The 19,337-nt window shown below is 30.2% G+C and overlaps 2 protein-coding genes and 1 non-coding gene across 3 annotated transcripts; all 3 read left to right on the top strand.

Moving 5' to 3' along the window:
- The first annotated feature begins 9,580 nt into the window (after positions 1-9,580).
- On the top strand, positions 9,581-11,011 carry LOC124493429 (uncharacterized). Its single transcript, XR_012832312.1, has 3 exons — positions 9,581-9,887; positions 9,955-10,723; positions 10,807-11,011. It is a non-coding gene; the product is annotated as an uncharacterized LOC124493429 (transcript).
- A 900-nt stretch (positions 11,012-11,911) lies between these two features.
- LOC124493561 (uncharacterized) lies at positions 11,912-12,679 on the top strand. The gene is made up of 2 exons (XM_047056657.2): positions 11,912-12,495; positions 12,567-12,679. Exons 1-2 carry the CDS (start codon positions 11,935-11,937, stop codon positions 12,621-12,623), a joined length of 618 nt encoding a protein of 205 aa, XP_046912613.2. The 5' UTR covers positions 11,912-11,934; the 3' UTR covers positions 12,624-12,679.
- Positions 12,680-13,981: 1,302 nt separating this feature from the next.
- LOC124493837 (uncharacterized) lies at positions 13,982-16,868 on the top strand. The gene is made up of 2 exons (XM_075731855.1): positions 13,982-14,542; positions 16,830-16,868. The coding sequence occupies exons 1-2, from the start codon at positions 13,982-13,984 to the stop codon at positions 16,866-16,868; spliced, it is 600 nt and encodes a 199-aa protein (XP_075587970.1).
- The last annotated feature ends 2,469 nt before the right edge of the window (positions 16,869-19,337 follow it).

Genomic DNA, 19,337 nt, shown 5'->3' with positions numbered 1-19,337 from the left:
TGATTGGTTTTTTTTTCTGTTTTTCTCTATTTCTCTCGCTGTATGTGAACAAACATTCCAATCACTTGAACTTGAGTATTTTTTTTTTGGGGGGGGGGAGGTGAAGGAAGGAGAGTGATGTAATGATTTTTGCGTTCCGCAATTGAGAGATCAAATTCTTTAAAATAATTTCTCCATTGCATAATTACAGCTGGTGACAGCAACATTGTCGATGATGATTAGATCAATTATCTAATCATCATCATCAATGATAAATCAACAATGGTATAAACAAAAAAAAACATGGCATGGCTACATTTTTTTTTACATAATTCTAGGGTTCTAATCAACAACACACAATTATTACCTTGGGCCTTTCATTTTTTTTTCACATGTCATCATTATGTAATGACAGGCTGTCATCACACATCATCATCATCATCATCAACATAAAAAAAAACACAAAAACAATTCGTAAGAATTTATGGTCGATCCAAATTACTAGTTTTGTTTTGATGGCTCCAAATACCATTAAAATACATGATGATGATGATGATGATGATTATATATAGAGTTATTTATGCGAAGGGTTTGAGGCAATAACAACAACAATCTCTAGATTTCAAGGTTGAATCTAAATGTTCAAACACTAAAACAAAGGAATTAATTATATAACGATAACGATAAATGAAAATAATAAACACAACTCATTACCAGATGATCATCATTGAATGATTTTTTTTTGTAAAGATAAAAAAACCGATATGAATATGCCAAAGTTTGGGCCATAATTCACTGGTGAAAATGATGTATGTAAAGATAAAATTTTATTTTTTTGGTGCTTGTTTCCATTGAAGCTTTTTATGTTTCACATGGAGATGCAATGGAATGTTTTTTTTTGCTGTTGTTGTTGTTGTTGAAAACATTCAAGTCATTTATACATGAAGGCCATTCAAATCAGGTTAAGCTTATGATTTATGCGTTTGTGATGGTCGATCGAAGAAGAAAAAAAAATAACAACAACAACAACAACAACGTGGCCCACGCATTCATGTTTTCGTGTGTTGTTTTTTTTTGTTCATTTCAATATTAAATCTCTATATTTCTATATATGAAACAGACCTTGTTATATACTCATATAGTCATCATTATTATTCTTATGCACGCACACAAACACACCAAAAAAAAACATATATACACAAAACACACATTAACACCTTGCCATCAACACAAAACCATCGAAATAAACAATACACACAAACAATCTCATAATCCATGATGATGATGATGATGATGAGACCACAATGGCAAAGCGGATATGATGATGATGATGATAATGCTGACCATTATCATCATCACTAGATTTAATCTTTAAATATTGGCCATTGGTCAAATGAACAAGAATGATGATGACCGATCCTCAATTATTACTTTACATCATTGTAATTGGAAACCATAGTGTGTGCTAGTTTGTGTGTTTGTTCTCCATTGTTGATCATAAACAATTTGTTCATTTTGTACAATATGACTATAATTTAGAGCTGATAATTTGTTAGATATATCGAGTAGTAGATGCATTATATGCCATTCTCAATGAACAAATCACATCATCAACATCATCGTCATCATCAACATCATAGGTGTGCACAATTAATCATCCACATCTTGTGTGATGAAAAGTGGAAATTATATTACACAACCAATAATCATCAAATACTTAGGTCCTGTATAAATGTGTGGTTACCAGATATCAGAGAAAATAAAAAAAAATGGGCCTGACCTAGCCCATAGCCATAAGTTTTGTTGTGATTATTAGCTACAATAATCATAATTGTAAATGCAAATTCTATGTGGATATATTGATATATGATAATAGGGTGATATTTATTTTCACAATTCAAATTTATATATGATTAGCACATTTTAAAATGAAAAATTTTGGTTCATTCATGTTTGTTGTATTTTGTCCGCTGTTGCTGCTGCTGCCGTTTTTTCTGTTGTTGTTGTTGTTGTTGTTCGCTATCCTGTACATCCAAATGATAGATATCTTTTTGATCCAACAATGTACTTGATACAATTTTGACAATAAACACTGTCCAAAAAAGACTGACCACTAAAATTATCCATAATAATAGAATCAATATATAGCCCAATATGCTCCAATCTAGATGGAAATTTTTCGATGCAAATAATGCCAATTCTGGTATAATGATCAATGGATAACGATATATACGATTATACATCCAAAGAGTGGCAAATCCATAGAATAAAATTCTACGAACCAAGTTTCTATTACGTTGAATGATTTGCAATTGAATTCTGATGATACATTTACTGAATTGCATAAGCAATGTATCCTGGCCAAATAGATAGATTATAGTGATACCATTCAGATAATTTTTGGTCATATAGCTTAATATTAATAACGATATGGTTGTCATATGATGTATCATATAGATTGGTGTCATTTTTTCACTAACATACACATACATCATTGAATATGTAGAATCAATATAGAAACTGGTTTTGAATGCAAAAATGAATCCATACAAAATGGGTATCGATTGACGATTCATATCTGACCAAAATTGTTTCGGATCCAATAAACAATTGTTACTGTTGACCACTATCCATGTCACTACGAATGTTAACAAGTGACATAGAAAACACCAGAAACATTCATAAAATTTTCGTGCATCATTTTCGGCCACTATTCCATTTTGAACAAATCTGGAAACAATCGATGTTACCACAGTGCTTCTTATGAATGATACTATGAACAAACTTAATGATAAAATGAATGCTGGTCGAATGAAAAAATTATTATCCAAAAATAATTTCCACAAACATTGAATCAACAGTTCGATGATGGTTGTATCGATTTCTGTACGTAAATAATTTGGATAATCAATGAAAATCAATCGATGTACGAACCAAAATTGGTTCAAATAATTGAAAAAATGTTCGATCATTATTATTATTGCACTATGAAAAAAAATGAATGTGAATGAATCACCTATTTAGGATGGCTAAAGAATTGAGATCATAATAAATGTAATCTGTTGAACACACAGAGTTGTTGGATGATTGTACTAAAAAAAAAAAAAAAAAAATGAAATCCAACGATAAATTACTAAACAGAACAACAACAACAACAACAACAATAAAAAAAAATGCAATACAATTTACCCCGTTAACCATGAAAAGAACATACACAAGTATAAATGCGAATCAAATCGTAACCTAGCCATATTGATCACGTACAATCATTGTACTGTTCTTTTTGTTGTTAAACACGGCACAGATTTTTTTTTTACCCCATTATCATTGAATAGTCTGGCGACAATGTGTGTGTGTGTGTGGGTGGGTGTTTATAAGCTCAAAGCTCTTATAACTTATATATATATAAATTGTCTGATCACAACCCGATTAAATGATCTGTAGTGTGAATAATAGACAGATTATTTGGGATTTATATATTATTTATTTATTATATACTCAAATACACCACACACCATGGTGGTGGTCAAGCTGTGGTGATTAAATGGTCATCATTCATAGTTATTGATCAATGTTATCGAACAGTATTGATTGAATGTACTTGAATGAATCTGTTCACTGTTCATTGTTATGGTTATTATGAATCCATAGAAATAAAATAGAAAAAACGGATCAAGAAATTATTAAAAAAAAACAATGCCATCTATGTGAAACAATGGACAACTAGAACGCCAATGGTTATTATTTAAAAATTATAATTTATATCGTGATGATAAGTTGTTATAATGTAATGCTTGTATTTATCGAGTGGTTCAATGGTCATCTGGCTTTTATACACCCCCATTTCCACACATACACACACACACACACATGCATGCATCATGATTATGATGGAACAAACAACATGTGCAACAACGATAATAATTCAATATAATATATGTTATGATTTTTGAATGAAACTAATAGTCAATCATCTGGACACATCTAAATAACCGAAATTCCATTCTCACGCTCTCTCTGGTTTCTTCTTATGTTTATTGTTGGAATGAAAAAAAAAATTTTGAAAGATTTGCACACAAGTTACCTGTGTGTGTGTGTGTGTGTGGAAAGACCACCACAAAGACCATTTGTAATAAGTAAGGGGGATTGAGGCCATTTCAGACAGGCATCTGGCATATGGTTTTTTTTTGTTGTTGTTGTTGTAGTTGTCCCACACATGTTATGTTATGGTCAATCATCGTATAGTCCAAAGAGAGTAATCATGTGCGGTTCAAAACTCAAATGATGATGATGATGATGATGATGATGGCTATACCCAATGACCTTTTGAAAGCGCGTGTAACCACCACTATTTGGCAATTTGGTTTCTTCGGTATCTTGTTGTTGTTGTCGTCGTCGTCGTTGTTGTTGTTGTTCACGAGTAAATGGATAAATGAAAATGAAAAAAAAATTTCACGTTCTTCAATATAGTTCAATAACATTCAAATAGTGAATGTGAATTTCATAGACTAGAAAAAAAACAAAACAAAAAATGAAAACGAAACAAAACAAAAAACCTGACAAAAAGACAGGCAAAGATTTAGATAGACAAGAAATGAACCTGCATATTTATTTTTTATTTGTATTTGTTGTTGTTGTTGTTGGATCAATCCTGTGTCTGGACACAATGGTCTTGATCGATGATGATAATAATGGCAATGGCCAGTATGAATCTTGATGAATTACCGTAGCCAAAAAAAAATGTTGATTAACAAAATGAACATCATATCAACAAGTTGTTGTTATTGTTGATGATCAACAACGATGATGGTGGTCTATTTTTGTTTTATTGTTTCTCTTCTTCTTCTTCTTCTTCTGTGTAATAATGACCATTATCGATCAATGATTAGATAGATAGATGATGATGATGATGATGATGACCATTTGTTGTGATTTGCGGAGGTTGAATGAATGTAATTATGTGAATGCATACAACAGCCCAACAGGAAACCAAAGAAAAAAAATTTTTTTTTTTTTTGAATGCAAATTTGTCTCCATTTCAGAATACATTGGTTTGAGGTGTGGAGCTTTGAAGCTTCTGATGTTTCCAGCATCCATGATGATGATTATGATGAATCGTGAATAAATCGTGATTAAATCGGGCATCCCATCATCATCATCATCATCATCATCACACATTGGATTGTCTTGAATTTTAAAATTCTTTATTCTTCTTTTCTTTTATAGCCAATTTCAAAAGGTAATTAGAATGCAATTTCTAAATGAATGAATGTTCTGTTCTGTTCTGTTCTGTTTTTTTTTGTTGTTCATGATGTTCATTATCAACAATTCAATCATTCATTCATTCAAAAGATTCAAAGCATCTTGATGGCAATATAAAGGTCCATTAACTTTGTTATGGTGAAACAACGCCTTGAATTGTTTTTTTTTTTTTTTTGCAGCAATGGCGATGACCATCAAATAAAATCAGGCTGAAGTCAGTAGCCTGAATTTATATACTAAAAGCGCCAACAACAACAACAACAACAACAGCAGAATCAATGGTTAATCATCTTATTATTTTTTTTCTCAAGTGGTAAAATATGGCCAAAGTTTTCTGGATATTTTTGGGTGAAAAAAAAATGAATTCCAATCTATCGAATTTTTTTTTTGATTCAATTCAGTTTGAATATCTCTTGTCATAAGTAATTAGCCAACGACTAGTAAAACATAACGATTTAATTGAAACCTACGCATTCTTTAGTCATTCAGATAGATAGATAGGATAAAGTGAATTGTTTTTGTTGTTGTTGTTGTTGGGCGAATACATACACACACTAAATTCAATTGTTTCAAGAAAATAAAGAACAATGGACTTTGGATATATGGCTGGTATTTTTTTTGGGTCTGGCCATTTTTTTTTTCTTACCGATGACGCGATGACCATCATCATCATCATTGATGATGATTATTGTAATCAGATCAGTTCTTGTTATATTTAAAAAGGGGCTTGTTATTATTGTTGTCTTCTGCTGTTTACGCACACAAACACACACACACACGGATACTTTGGTGTCGGACATTTGAGTAATTTTTTTGTTGTTGTTGTTGTTGTTGGCCATTTTCTACATGATTAACATCATCATCATCATCAACAACAACAATCAAAAAAAACACAATCAATGCATCAAAATTTTTGAAATTTAAATGAAAACTTTTATCATCTTAGATTATTCGCATGTGCTTCTGGTTAATAAGCACCCATAACAAATGTTGTTGTCGCTATATTGTCGAATAATCCAACCGAAAAATGAATGACAGCCAAAAGAAATGTGTCTGAGACTATACTACTATGGGCAGAGATTGATTGCTGCCCATTACGGGACAATTTTTTTTTTATTACTCAAAATTATACGGTACTTTTTTTTATGTTGACGGTATTTTTTTTTTTGTTATTCTTTCACAAAGTAAGCAATGAGAATGAATGAATTTATTTATCTTTTTTTTCTTTAAATTTTTGATTCGGATCAAACAATCAAGAAAAAAAACACTAAAAATTTGTTTTGTGTGAGTGTGTATGGAGAACATTGGTCAAGCATAATTATTCCTAAAGAAAAAAAAGCAATCAATTGCAATTGTTCAGAATTAGCAATGATCATCATAATAATCATGATCTTGATCATCATCATCATCTTGTCCCCAATTTTAAGATATCTACAACAATTGCCAAAAATGACCTACACACACACACACACACACACTTAAATAGACAACAAGATTTATTGCTCCCCATTAAAGTAAAAAATCTAAAATTTTGTGTATGTCTAGCACCCGTTTTTGTTGATTTGTTTATGTGCCAAGACCAAAGATGGACCTTGTTGTTGTTGTTGTTGTTGTTATTTGGTCCAATCAAACTACCTGTGTGTGTGTGTATGTATGTAGTAATTGAAGAATTGATAGAAAAAAGCCTACATTTTGATGACCAATAAATGGTCAACAACAACAACAACAACAATAACCATTATAAATGATAAATGTTCCATAGATTTTTAAAAGTTAGTTCTTAAAATAGAAATAATTGGTGCCATTAAATTGATTGGCTCATAGTTGTCGTCTTCCAATATCAATCGTATATAATGGTGGTCATGGGCAAACACACACACACACACACACACAGCTAACCATTACCATCATCATCATAATCATCATCATCCGACCATCAAAGATTCTTGTCGAACATTTAAACATGGTTAACAACAAACACCTTCGATCTTACCTTACATGTCATGATCATGACCATGGCATGATCATTTCTCTTTTTGTCAAGTTGGGTGTAAATTGAGCAATTTTTTTTCTTGATTCCATAGAATCTGTCATACACACACATACACACATCGAACACATATTTGACATCGTCAACATTAAATATAACGTGACAATAATAATAAATTTAGACGAAATTTAAAAGAAAAACAAAAAATCTCATGCTGATCATATCGATGTGGATTCATTCATTTTGTATTACACATAAATATTGTACATTTACATTTTTGGCAGATAAATTTTGCTTTTTTAGATTTTTATTGGAAAAAAAACTTCCATTTCAGCTTCTCTGGTTAAAAAAAAAATGAAAATTAATTAAAATCCACAAAAATCACCAATAGTCATCAAGTAAATAATATAAATGATCCATTTAAAGTGAAACCAAACCATCATGGAAAAGAGAGAAAAAACCTGCATAAATAATGTGATGTTTGGCCAGAATAAAGAAAAAAAAAATCAGTAAATCATGGCCCAACAACAATAACAACAACAACCAAAAAAAATCCACAAAACATCAATGATTTCAAGTCACGAAAATATTTTTGTTTTGACCATGTTTTTTTTTGGCCAAAAGCAAAATTGAACCAAACTGAGAAAAACAAACAAATAAACAAACCATTGTTTAGCGATCACATCAATTTTAGGTCTAATCTATTTTTCACGTGACACAAAAAAAATTGTTCGTGATGTCAGCCATAACAACAACAACAACAACAATAAAACTTATCATCATCATCATTCTACAGCGCCATACATAATTTCGTTAATCAACAACAACAAATTGACCAATGAATCACAAAAAAAAAATTTAGAACACGTGCAGCGATTTAAAAATCGATTGGTGGTGTTTTTTTTCTTCTTTTTTCTTTGGAACCATGATTCGATATTCTATTTTTCTTTTGTTTGTATACAAATTTCATACCTGAAAACAAGACCCTAAAAATTAAATGTCTAATCTGAAATGGATCACTTTTTTTTCCATTGGCCAATCATTTACATATATTATAAATGATAGCGTTGATTGTTATCGATCTCATCCGTGCTTATGGGGCGCTATTATTGGTGTCTCATTATACATTCATAACTTGTCCATGAAATGAACAAACACACACACAAATGATGATTGATAGGGCCACCACCACCACCACCATTTTTTTTTCTTTTTGTTTCGGTTCGGTTCGGATCGATTATCAATTTCAAGTTTTTAAGAATTTGATTATTATCTCGAAAATTTTTCATTTTCTTTCGTTCAAGTCTGTCTGTGGCCACCAATGATAATAATAATAATAAAATGTATTTAAAATTGAAAACAACCAGCAGATTCTGGCCAACAAAAAACGAAAAAAAAAAAATTTCAATTTCCAATTAGATTCAAATTGTAATAATTGAAAACTTTGGTGCTATGATGATGAACCAACCAAAAAAAAAGTAATTATTTTTCGATTAAACTTTAAAGAATTATTATTCGTCTGATAAATGTCAGTAGTAGCAGTAATGATTATCATTTATGTAAATTTTTTTTTTCAATTTCATCACTTTCATTTCATGATATTTTGTGTTTTGCTATGTTTAAACTTTTCTTTTCTCTCTCTCTCCATTGTTTTTTTTTGTTGCTGTTGTTGAAACAATACATTCATTAAATTCAAACCATGATTAAATATTAGTCAATTCAAATCGATCAATTTCACTCTGCGGGTAATCAAAAACAAAAAAAAAAATGTTTAAGGTGGTCCAGGTGCCCACACACACACACACACAATGAACACATGTAGATGTATAGTTGTATAGTAGTTATTATTATTATGATGAATTTTCCATTTTCAACTTTAATTACTCAAATTTTTTTTTTGGCAATGTTTGTATTCATTGGAATTCATCAAAATGGAGCTTAAAATTGTCGATTCTTTTGACAATAAATAATTGAATATTTGACATTCTAATAGTTAAACAAAAATTAAGCAACCACACACACACACACACTTGAATTCATCAAACAATTAAAATTCTCATAGTTACTACTGTAAATTTGAATTTATACCACACTCAACGATCAAGAATTTGTTCATTCGTTAAAATTCATCCACAACAAAACACCACACAACAAAAATGTCGATCATACGTTGGTTCATCATGGAAATGTTCCCATATAAGAATCTAGATTGTATGAGCGTTTATCTGCATCGAACTAAAGATATTCGTCTGATGATAAAAAACGATGGCCAATCTAGTTCATGTGATTCGGCTCGATTAATCAATAAATTAATTTGTTACCAGATTCTAGAATTGATCCGTTATGGCTTTATATATGCAATGCCTTTATCACATAAACAACGTATCGTTATGTTTGATATATTCTATTTGTACAATATGAGCAATTTAATGAACATATTGGCTATAATAGTGACCATATTGGGAATTTATTTGCTTAAAAAACTTTATTATGAATTACCTGAACGACTATCAACAATGATCTAATTGGATTGTATTTAAAAAAGATTGGCGTTACTTTATCCATAAGAATCATAAACAAAACAATGTTTGTTGTTATATTCGTGGTAAATTGAACGAATCAATAATGCAGAATCAAATTTTTGTCATATGTTTAGGTTTGTTTTTCTTTTCTTTTTTTTTTCGTTTGATTTCAATTCAATATTAATATTTGCTCATTTTTAGATTTGTTTACACTCTATTCATTGTATATAGCCATCAATTTTGTTGTATACACTGAACGTGATTATTTTCTCGTTATGGACCAATATTATGAATCATCAATATGGATGATCATAGCAAGATATGTGAAGATTGTCCTTAAGAATAACCATATTATTCATCAATGTTATCGTGTTTGATTGTGCTAATATTATGATGGCTCATTGTTATATGTTTATCATTTATCTCTTTGTATTCATTAAGTTATACATTTTTCTTGAAATTAGATCAAATCAATCAAATATTGAATATTGTTCAACAACGAACGAAAATCAAAATGAATCCAATTGAATATCGTAAAACATTGTTATATTTTTTTCATTTACATGGCCACACATTGGATCATATGAATCGTGTTGGATCATATGAATCGGATTTATTCACCGGTTATTTGATAGCTAATCTACCGATGAATTTATTGTTAATTATCACCACATTTTTTCTACGTAAAAATCAATTAATTGAACAGAAAGGCCTATACTTTTTCTGTACATTGGTCATTTTGCAACAAATAATCGGCTTTTTCATCGTTCATTTATTATGTACTATTTATACGATCAAAATTCATAAATGTTCACGACCATTAATTTATTTGTTTGCACATTATTATAAATATGAGCCCATTCAATTACGATTACGTCATAGTAATTATATTGAAAGAATGCATAACAATAAACGCCTAGGACTAACATTAGGTGGAATACAATTAATGAATATGCGTTTCTTCATTCAGGTAAGTGAACATTTCTATATAAATATATCAAATTAATGGTGTTGTTGAATTGAATAATGTTGAAATTTATGTACAAACCATAGTTTCTTTTGTATTATATACAAGGTTTACTCATGACTTATTCGCTTCTAAATTATGGAACAATTTAATCATCAAAAAAAAAACAATGGAACAATCAATTTGGATAAATTTATGGATTTGTACAAAACCGAATGGTTGTCAAAAAAAAAAAAAAAAAATAATCAATATATACGGGGCCATAGATATTTTAGTTATTTCTCAATACCATTTCCGTGTTTAGATTTGTCTATTTGCGTCTGGATTTTTGAATTCGATTAATTTTTGTACTGAAACACCGGGAAAAGTTCTTTTGATCAAGCATCGATTTCTGTTTTTTTTTCTGTTGCGAAGAAAAAAGTCTGCAGCTTGACTTGGAAATGAATCAAATATAAAAGGCAAACGAATATGAAACATTGCATAGTGGTTATGTATCATTACAACAAAAAATAATGTCGTTAATACGTTGGTTGGTTTCGGAAATGATTCCCATCAAAAATCTTGACTATATTCAAACATATCTTCAGCTACAAAAACAAATTGCTCATAATGAACAGCATCATCATATATTATGTATAAATTTTCGTGATCAACAAAAATCTGATGCTAGCCGTATTATTAGTAAATTAATTTGGTTTCAAATATTTCAATTGTTCCGTTATCTTTTATTGTTTTTATTGCCATTGAACGCTGAACAAAGAATCTTAGCGTTCGATATATTTTACATTTGCGGCATCAATAATGTAATGAATTTATTGGGCGTATTTCTTACATGTTTAGGCATTTATCTTATCTATAAACTTTATTTGGATGTTCCGGATAATGTTGTCCGTTTGATGGATATGATCCTGTTCAAAACACATGGTGACCGTTACTTTCTACATAAACAACATAAACAACAGAATATCTGCCATTTTATACGTCATAAAATGACTGAATCGATTCAACAGAATCAATTATTTGTATTAGCATTGAATATGTTCACATTGTATTCGATATATGTCTTTATCAATGAGATGACCATATTTTTTCAACGAATAACTCATGATGAGGATGAAAATATTTTATGGCTTACAATACGATATTCGATAATGGTAAGCTATATTCTTTGTTCACTGATGAATTGTTTGTTTTTCGATTTGGCTCAATTCATTATGGCTCATTGTTATATGTTGATCATGTACGTGTTCCTTTTTCTAACATGGACATTATTTCTGAAATTGGATCAAATCAATTCGTTTCTGGACAATAAACCGATTTCGGGAGAACATCATCCACATTATTATAGCCGTATTGTCAATCGGTTTTTATGGTTATATAACCATACATTTATTCAGGTGGATCGATTAACAAGTTATGAATCGGATCTTTTTTCATCATATTTGATTGCAAATTTTCCAATGAATTTATTGGTTATTGTGACCACATATTTAATCGACAATAACAATCAATTACATGCTTGGAAATTTTTTGCTACCGCTGTTATTGGCCAACAATTGATCGGTTTTTTTGTCATCCATTTGATTTGTTCCATTTATACGATCAAGATTCATAAATGTTCACATAAACTCATTTATTGGTCGATTCATTTTCCATTACGGCCATTATCGTTACATGTTCGAAGTAGTTTATATATAGAAAAGATTCATACTTCAAAACAATATGGAATTGTATTAGGTGGAGCCGTTGTGATTAGCATGATTTTCTTTCTCAAGGTATGTGCATGTTCATCAAAATTCTGTATGATTTTCAATTTGTTCTTTTTTTGTTGTTGTCTTGAAAACAGTTTTTCTTTTTTTATTTACAAAGTTTATTGCTTATGTATAATCTGCTCAATGCATAATATAACACTTGGCTATATCATCATGTCATCGATAATGATGGTTTCATCGATTTTCACCTCATAAACACGCAAATTGGCTATAATTGAATATATAATGACTATTCACACACACATACACACACACACACACACAAACAAAATGTAGTTGTATATATAAAGAATATTGGTGTTAATATGAAACATAGAATTTTTCAATTTAAGGTTTTTCATTTCATATTCAAAAAAATTATTATTGTTACAATGCCATAACCATTATCATTATTCACAAAAAAAAACATTTCAGACCATTTTTCTCATTGTCTTGGAATACAGAATAAACCACATGATTTCTCTGTATCAGTATGTACAGACAAGAATATTTTATCATTATAGTATAGTGTTTTATTGATCAATAAACCACATTCTTTGTTGTTTTTTTTCTGATATCTTTCTTTGTGTGTCTGCCTGCCATTGTGTGAATATGATCACATGGCATTTTTATCAAGAATTTTTTTTTCTTACCAAAGCATCGATTTGTTTTTTTTTTTTTTGCAAAAAAAATGCGTACAGTTTGATTTTGAAATTGAATTAAATATAAATGATAAACGAATATGAAACCATTACTGTTTATGTGGCAATAGACTTGATTGTATTATTAAATTTTTTTTCAAAAAAAAATGTCGTTAATACGTTGGATTTTTTCGGAAATGATTCCCATCAAAAATCTAAGCAATTTTCAATCATATCTTCAGACAGTAACACAAATGGCCAACAATGATAAGAAGGTTATATCATCAACAAATTTTGGCCAAAAATCCGATGCTAACCGTATTATTAATCATATAATTTGGTTTCAAACGTTTCAATTGTTTCGTTATCTGCTATTGTTTTTCTTGCCATTAAATAATGAACACAGAATCTTGGTATTCGACATATTCTACATTTATGGTTTACCTAATGCAATGAATTTAATGGGCGTATTTCTTACATGTTTAGGCATTTATCTTATCTATAAACTTTATTTAGATATTCCTGATAATGTTGTCCGTTTGATGGATATGATCCTGTTCAAATCGGATGGTGACCGTTACTTTCTACATAAACAACATAAACAACAGAATATCTGCCATTTTATACGTGGTAAAATGATTGAATTTATTCAACAGAATCAAATAATTACATTATTAATGGATATATTCGCCTTGTATGCGATATATGTGTGCATCAACAAGATGACTATGTTTTTAGCTCATTCTGATCGAATCATTCATGATGATAATGAGAATATTCTATGGCTTACAATACGATATTCGTTGATAGTAAGCCGTATACTTTGTTCATTATTGAATTGTTTACTTTTCGATGGTGCACAATTTATGATGGCTCATTGTTATTTATTATTCATGTATCAATTTATCGTCATAACATGGACTATATTTCTGAAATTAGATCAAATAAATTCGACTCTAAACACAAAACTGATTATGAACAAATCTCATCCTCGTTATTATAGCCGTATTGTCAATCGATTTCTATGGTTACATGGCCATAATTTTGATCAAGTTAATCGATTAACATGTTATGAATCGGATCTTTTTTCATCATATTTAATAGCAAATTTTCCAATGAATCTATTGCTCATTATCACCACATATTTTTTCGATAACAATAATCAATTTTATCTTTGGAAATTTTTTGCTTCTGGTGTCATTTTACAACAAACGGTCATTTTTTTTGTCATCCATTTAATTTGTTCCCTATATACGGTCAAGATTCATAAATGTTCACATAAAATTATTTATTATTCTGTTCATTTTCCGCTACGACCATTATCATTACATATTCATACTAGTTTATATATTGAAAAAATTCATACGTTAAATCAATATGGAATTATATTTGGTCGTGCCACATTGATCAGTATGATGTCATTTCTCAAGGTATGTAGATAACAATGTGGAGGATCATCATCATGATTCTAATTGAGTTTGAATTTTTTTTTGTTGTTGTTGTTGTTGTTGTTGTTGTCACGAAAACAGTTTTTCTTTTTTTATCTACAAAGTTTAATGCTTATGTATAATCTGCTCAAAAACTAGATTTCATCCATCCAAATACTAATAATCCATAATGGCTTTACCGATTATCACCGACATCGACACATACTCAACAAAAACATAAACATAAATACACTGGCTACTAAATGTAGAATATAAATTCAATTAAACTATCTTGTGTGTTAGTGAAAAAAAAAATGATAGTAAAATGATCCAACAACAATGATAAAAAACAACGTTTGAAAAACGTGGTGCTGGTGCTGGTGGTGGTTGATCAATCTGTGACCATATGTTGTCCATTGTTTGGAAATGGCCATTCAATGAATCTGAATGCGAATGGATCGTTTTTTTTTCCTATTTTGTTGACATTAATCCCTTTATTGAAAAGTTGAAAATTCAAGTCAACGAAAAAAAAAATAAATTTCCATTTTGGTACTTCATCGTTCTTTTCTCTTCTCTTTTCTAAAACCGACTATTTTCATGACTGAATGATGTTCACCATTTTCTATCATTTAGTGAATACCTGAATATGCAGACTAAATTTGAATGGTGTGTCTGTATGGAATTTTCAATAGTTCAAAGTTCAAAGCCAATACCAATCATCAATTTATTTTTTTTTTGGTTGTTGTTGAATTTTAACATGGACATAAAAGAACAACTCTCAGGATCAGCAAGGCCAACAACAGGGTAAAAAAATCAGATGAAAAAGAACACAATAAACGGATTAAGCGACCCGACCAGATCATTTTATTTCATTTCATTCCATTCATCAGAAATGTGGTAGCATTTTTTTTTTGTTTCTTTCCCTAAAAAAAATTCAAATGTTTAAATATGAATGACTGACTGTTTTTTTTTTGAAAAAAAATAAAATTTAAAAATTTATTACAATCCAATGTTGTTGTTGTTGACGATTACCCATTTCACGAATCAATGTGGTTGTCGATGGCAACGGATATTTTTTTCCATGATAATGATCACTATGATCATGATGATGAGGTTAATGGATATTAAGTAACACGGCTTCTGTTATTTGAATTGCTGATTCTGAATTTTTTTTTTATTTTGAACGAACAACAAAAAAAACAGGTTCATGACACAGGGTCAAATCTAGTTTTTTTTTTGTTGGATCCATATACATCTACTACTACCGAATGAAAAGTTCAAGATGACAGCTTTTAATTGATTAGAACTCAATCGAAAATTTTTTTAAACTTATGGCAAAAAACTTTCTCCCTTTTTTTTCTCCATCTTTGAGATAATGTTATCTAATCACAAATGATTTTTTTTAGCCGCAAATTGAATACACATTTCATCATCATCATCAACATTGGCACCGGATCGGTGTTAAAAGCATATATTTCCTACTTCATAACACAATCATATTCATCATCCTGTTCACCTGGCATATTCACAATGGCAAAAAGGTCAAATTATCATCATCAGAAACATTAGGTTCCCATATGGATGATAGAAAAGAGAGAGAGAAAAAGATAAGCAATATTGTGGAATATCTAATTGAAATCAATCGATCAATCAATTAGTGTCGCATTGCATTACATTGCCATTATCGTTGACTGTTTCTTCTTCAGTTGTTGTTTGTTTGTTTTTTTTTGTTCTAATCTGGTACATCTTTTTTTTACAGATAGATACATACACATGTGTATTATCGTTATCAATCACTGTTGTGATTGTATGCCCATAATGTCCAACATGTTTGTGGTGCTGCTACAACATGCATATGTCGATCACATGTCTCATCATGATCATCATCTTGCTTGTATTGGAATTGAATATCTATTTCGAGTTTGTGTTTGGTTAGCGATAATGTTTGATGTCTCCCTATGTAAACTAAAACAAAATCGAATGAGAATTAAAGATGATCTCTGTCGCCATGTGTGTGTGTGTGTGTGTGTATGTGTGTGTTCATTTGTTTGTTTGTTTGTTTGTTTGGACATTCGATGACCATTTCAACATCTGTGACACAGATGATCATCATCACTAAATTGGAATCTGATCTGACCAGATTTTTTTTTCTTAAATGTAGAATAGTGCACCGACAGACACAGACACACACACACATGGTATTCTTGTTTTTTTTTCATCAAATAAAATTCCATCTTGATGACTATTCGATTGTTCATTGATCCAAAAATTTTTTTTTTGTATCAAATAGGCCATTCAAAAGGCAATGGCTATATTGAGACGCTTGTAGGGATTATCACCAGGAATTAGTTGTTGTTGTTGTATTTAAAGCTATTGTTGTTGTTACGAAAAATTGAGCAAGTTTACCGTATACTTGAATCGGCTTAACCGTCGATAATAATAATAATAGATTGTGTGTGTGTGTGCGGTACATTTCACTTGATCAATGGATTAATTTCCCGATTTCCATTCACTGTTGTTCAACATTCAACGAAAACGAAAACGGCGGCTTTTCTTCAGGTCTCTTACATAAAATAATTGGTCAATATATATATACAACCAATATATGGATATAATTTGAGGAAATCAGAAACCAACCATTGAAATCAGATATCTTATATTGCCACCAACCAACCAACCATCGATCACACACACGATCGTATGATAATCAAGTGGCAAATGAATTGATCATCATCATCATCATTGGAAAGTAATCTGGTATGATCAGCATAACAGTTGATTGAATCGAATTTGAATTCCACAGACACACACACACACATACATTTCCACTGTTGTTGTTTCTGTATGTTGATGTTGGTCGAATGTTTTTGTTTTGCCAACAACAACAAAAAGTCATCAAGAAAAAAAAACGAAAGCTCATCGAAACTGACATTCCATATTCTAACAAAAAAAAAATGTTCTAACAGCACCATATGACTATTGTTGCAATTTGAAAATTTTGCCCTTCTCATATTACAGAGCTAGCAAAGCAAATGGAAGGAAAACCCTTTTTTCTCCACACAAATGTATGAAACAGACAATAACCGAATGTCGGTAATGAATGTCGCACCATACATAAATCGAAATTTGTATTGTCAATTCAATATTTGTATTCAATCGATACTGAATCAAAGTAAGATTGTGTTTGGTGTGTGTGTGTGTGTGTCGAAGTAAATGAAAAAAAAACAGACAAATGAATAAAGTGTCATTCTATTGTTTTTCTTATCACTAGATTTTGATCTTTTAAAATCTTTGAATGAAAATGAATGAAATATATGTAACAGAAAAAAACCAACGACAATAAATCTGTGTGTGTGTGTTTATGTCGTACAAGGCAATAATTTGCCATTTGTTATTGTACAATTTGTTCGACAATCAAATATTGTTTTTGTGTGTGTGTGTGTATGTGTGTGATATTTGTCTGTCTCACGCATACACAATACAATAGCCAAATCATCATCATCAAAGACAAGACAAATACACTTATTTTGAGAGGGTGGAACAGGGGTGAGCAAACATGAGAAAACCAGTCAAACAAATGATAATGATTACCATTGACCATTGATGGTATATTGTTGTTACCATTCGATTGGAGACAGACACATATAACCACCAACACCACCACCAACAACAACAACAACAACAAAAAATGGTCTCAAATGACTAATTGAAAAAAAATAAATATCGAAATCAATTTTGCAATTCGATTTGTTGGCAAAATATTTTTAGTATTTTGAATATAACAAAATTTCGAAAATATCATATCAATTATAGGAACGAAAGGCTTAACAACAACAACAACAACAAAAAACTGTTAATCCTATGAGCAAACACACACAAACAAACACATATGTTCGATGAAATGCTGCCATGATTTTCTGTCTTCTAACCAATGTTTACACTGTCAGGGGTAATTCTCGATAGTTCATGTTCAATCGTCATCATTATCATCATCATCGATGACTATAGTTTGTAACGGAATGTCAACATGACCATTGGTCAAGTTGAAAAGTTAATATTTAAAAGATAAGAATCGGATCTTATGGAACACAGTTGTTGGTAGCTTATTTGCTGCTGCTGCTTCTGCTGCTGCTGTTTATTCTATTCCTACTGTGTGTATGTATGTATTGTCGACTCTTGAATCTTATCAACGATAATCATCATCGATTATTATTCGTAGATTTTGGTCGTGATATGTTTACCGATTGTAATAAACAATTTTCTTTTTTTTTGCTCTGGTGACAAAGTCATCATCATCATTTTTTTTTTTTTTTGGTTAAAATATTAAAATTCGTTATTTTTTTTAAAGGTCAAATCATTGTTGACCAAAAACATGTGTGTGTGTGTGTATTTGACACATTTGATAACAACAGGTTGACCTTGCATCACACATAATTGATGAATTATGATGACCAAAAAAAAAAAAAAAATATATATTTGATGGACACACAGCATGATCATCTAGAAATTATTTGATTTGATTACAAAAAAAAAGAATCATTTGATTTGATTGTAATGATTATCATTATGTAATTTTCTTTTCTTTTCGTTTTGATCATTGTGTCAACAATTTTACAATGAAACAGCAGGTATCTCTCTCTCTCTATATGGTCGTTCAGATCAAAATCAAATCAAATCAAATCGAATAATCTTGAATTGCATCTTTTAAATTGAATTTGGTTTTTTTTATATTTGTATTGACAACAACAACAACAACAACAGCAGTACAAATATTCAATTTCAATTAAATGGCAAAAGG

This window comes from Dermatophagoides farinae, chromosome 6 (assembly GCF_024713945.1).
Source record: "Dermatophagoides farinae isolate YC_2012a chromosome 6, ASM2471394v1, whole genome shotgun sequence".
Lineage (NCBI taxonomy): Eukaryota > Metazoa > Arthropoda > Arachnida > Sarcoptiformes > Pyroglyphidae > Dermatophagoides > Dermatophagoides farinae.
Note: the sequence above shows the minus strand (reverse complement) of the source record. Positions and strands in the feature narration are given on the sequence as shown.

What these genes read in the sequence shown, in the direction of transcription:
- LOC124493561 (XM_047056657.2), top strand. Translation starts at nt 11,935, where the DNA reads ATGGCTCATTGTTATATGTTGATCATGTACGTGTTCCTTTTTCTAACA. An exon ending in GCATGATTTTCTTTCTCAAG is followed by an intron (nt 12,496 to 12,566) that starts GTATGTGCATGT and finishes TCTTGAAAACAG; the next exon opens with TTTTTCTTTTTTTATTTACA.
- LOC124493837 (XM_075731855.1), top strand. Translation starts at nt 13,982, where the DNA reads ATGGCTCATTGTTATTTATTATTCATGTATCAATTTATCGTCATAACA. An exon ending in GTATGATGTCATTTCTCAAG is followed by an intron (nt 14,543 to 16,829) that starts GTATGTAGATAA and finishes TGTATCAAATAG; the next exon opens with GCCATTCAAAAGGCAATGGC.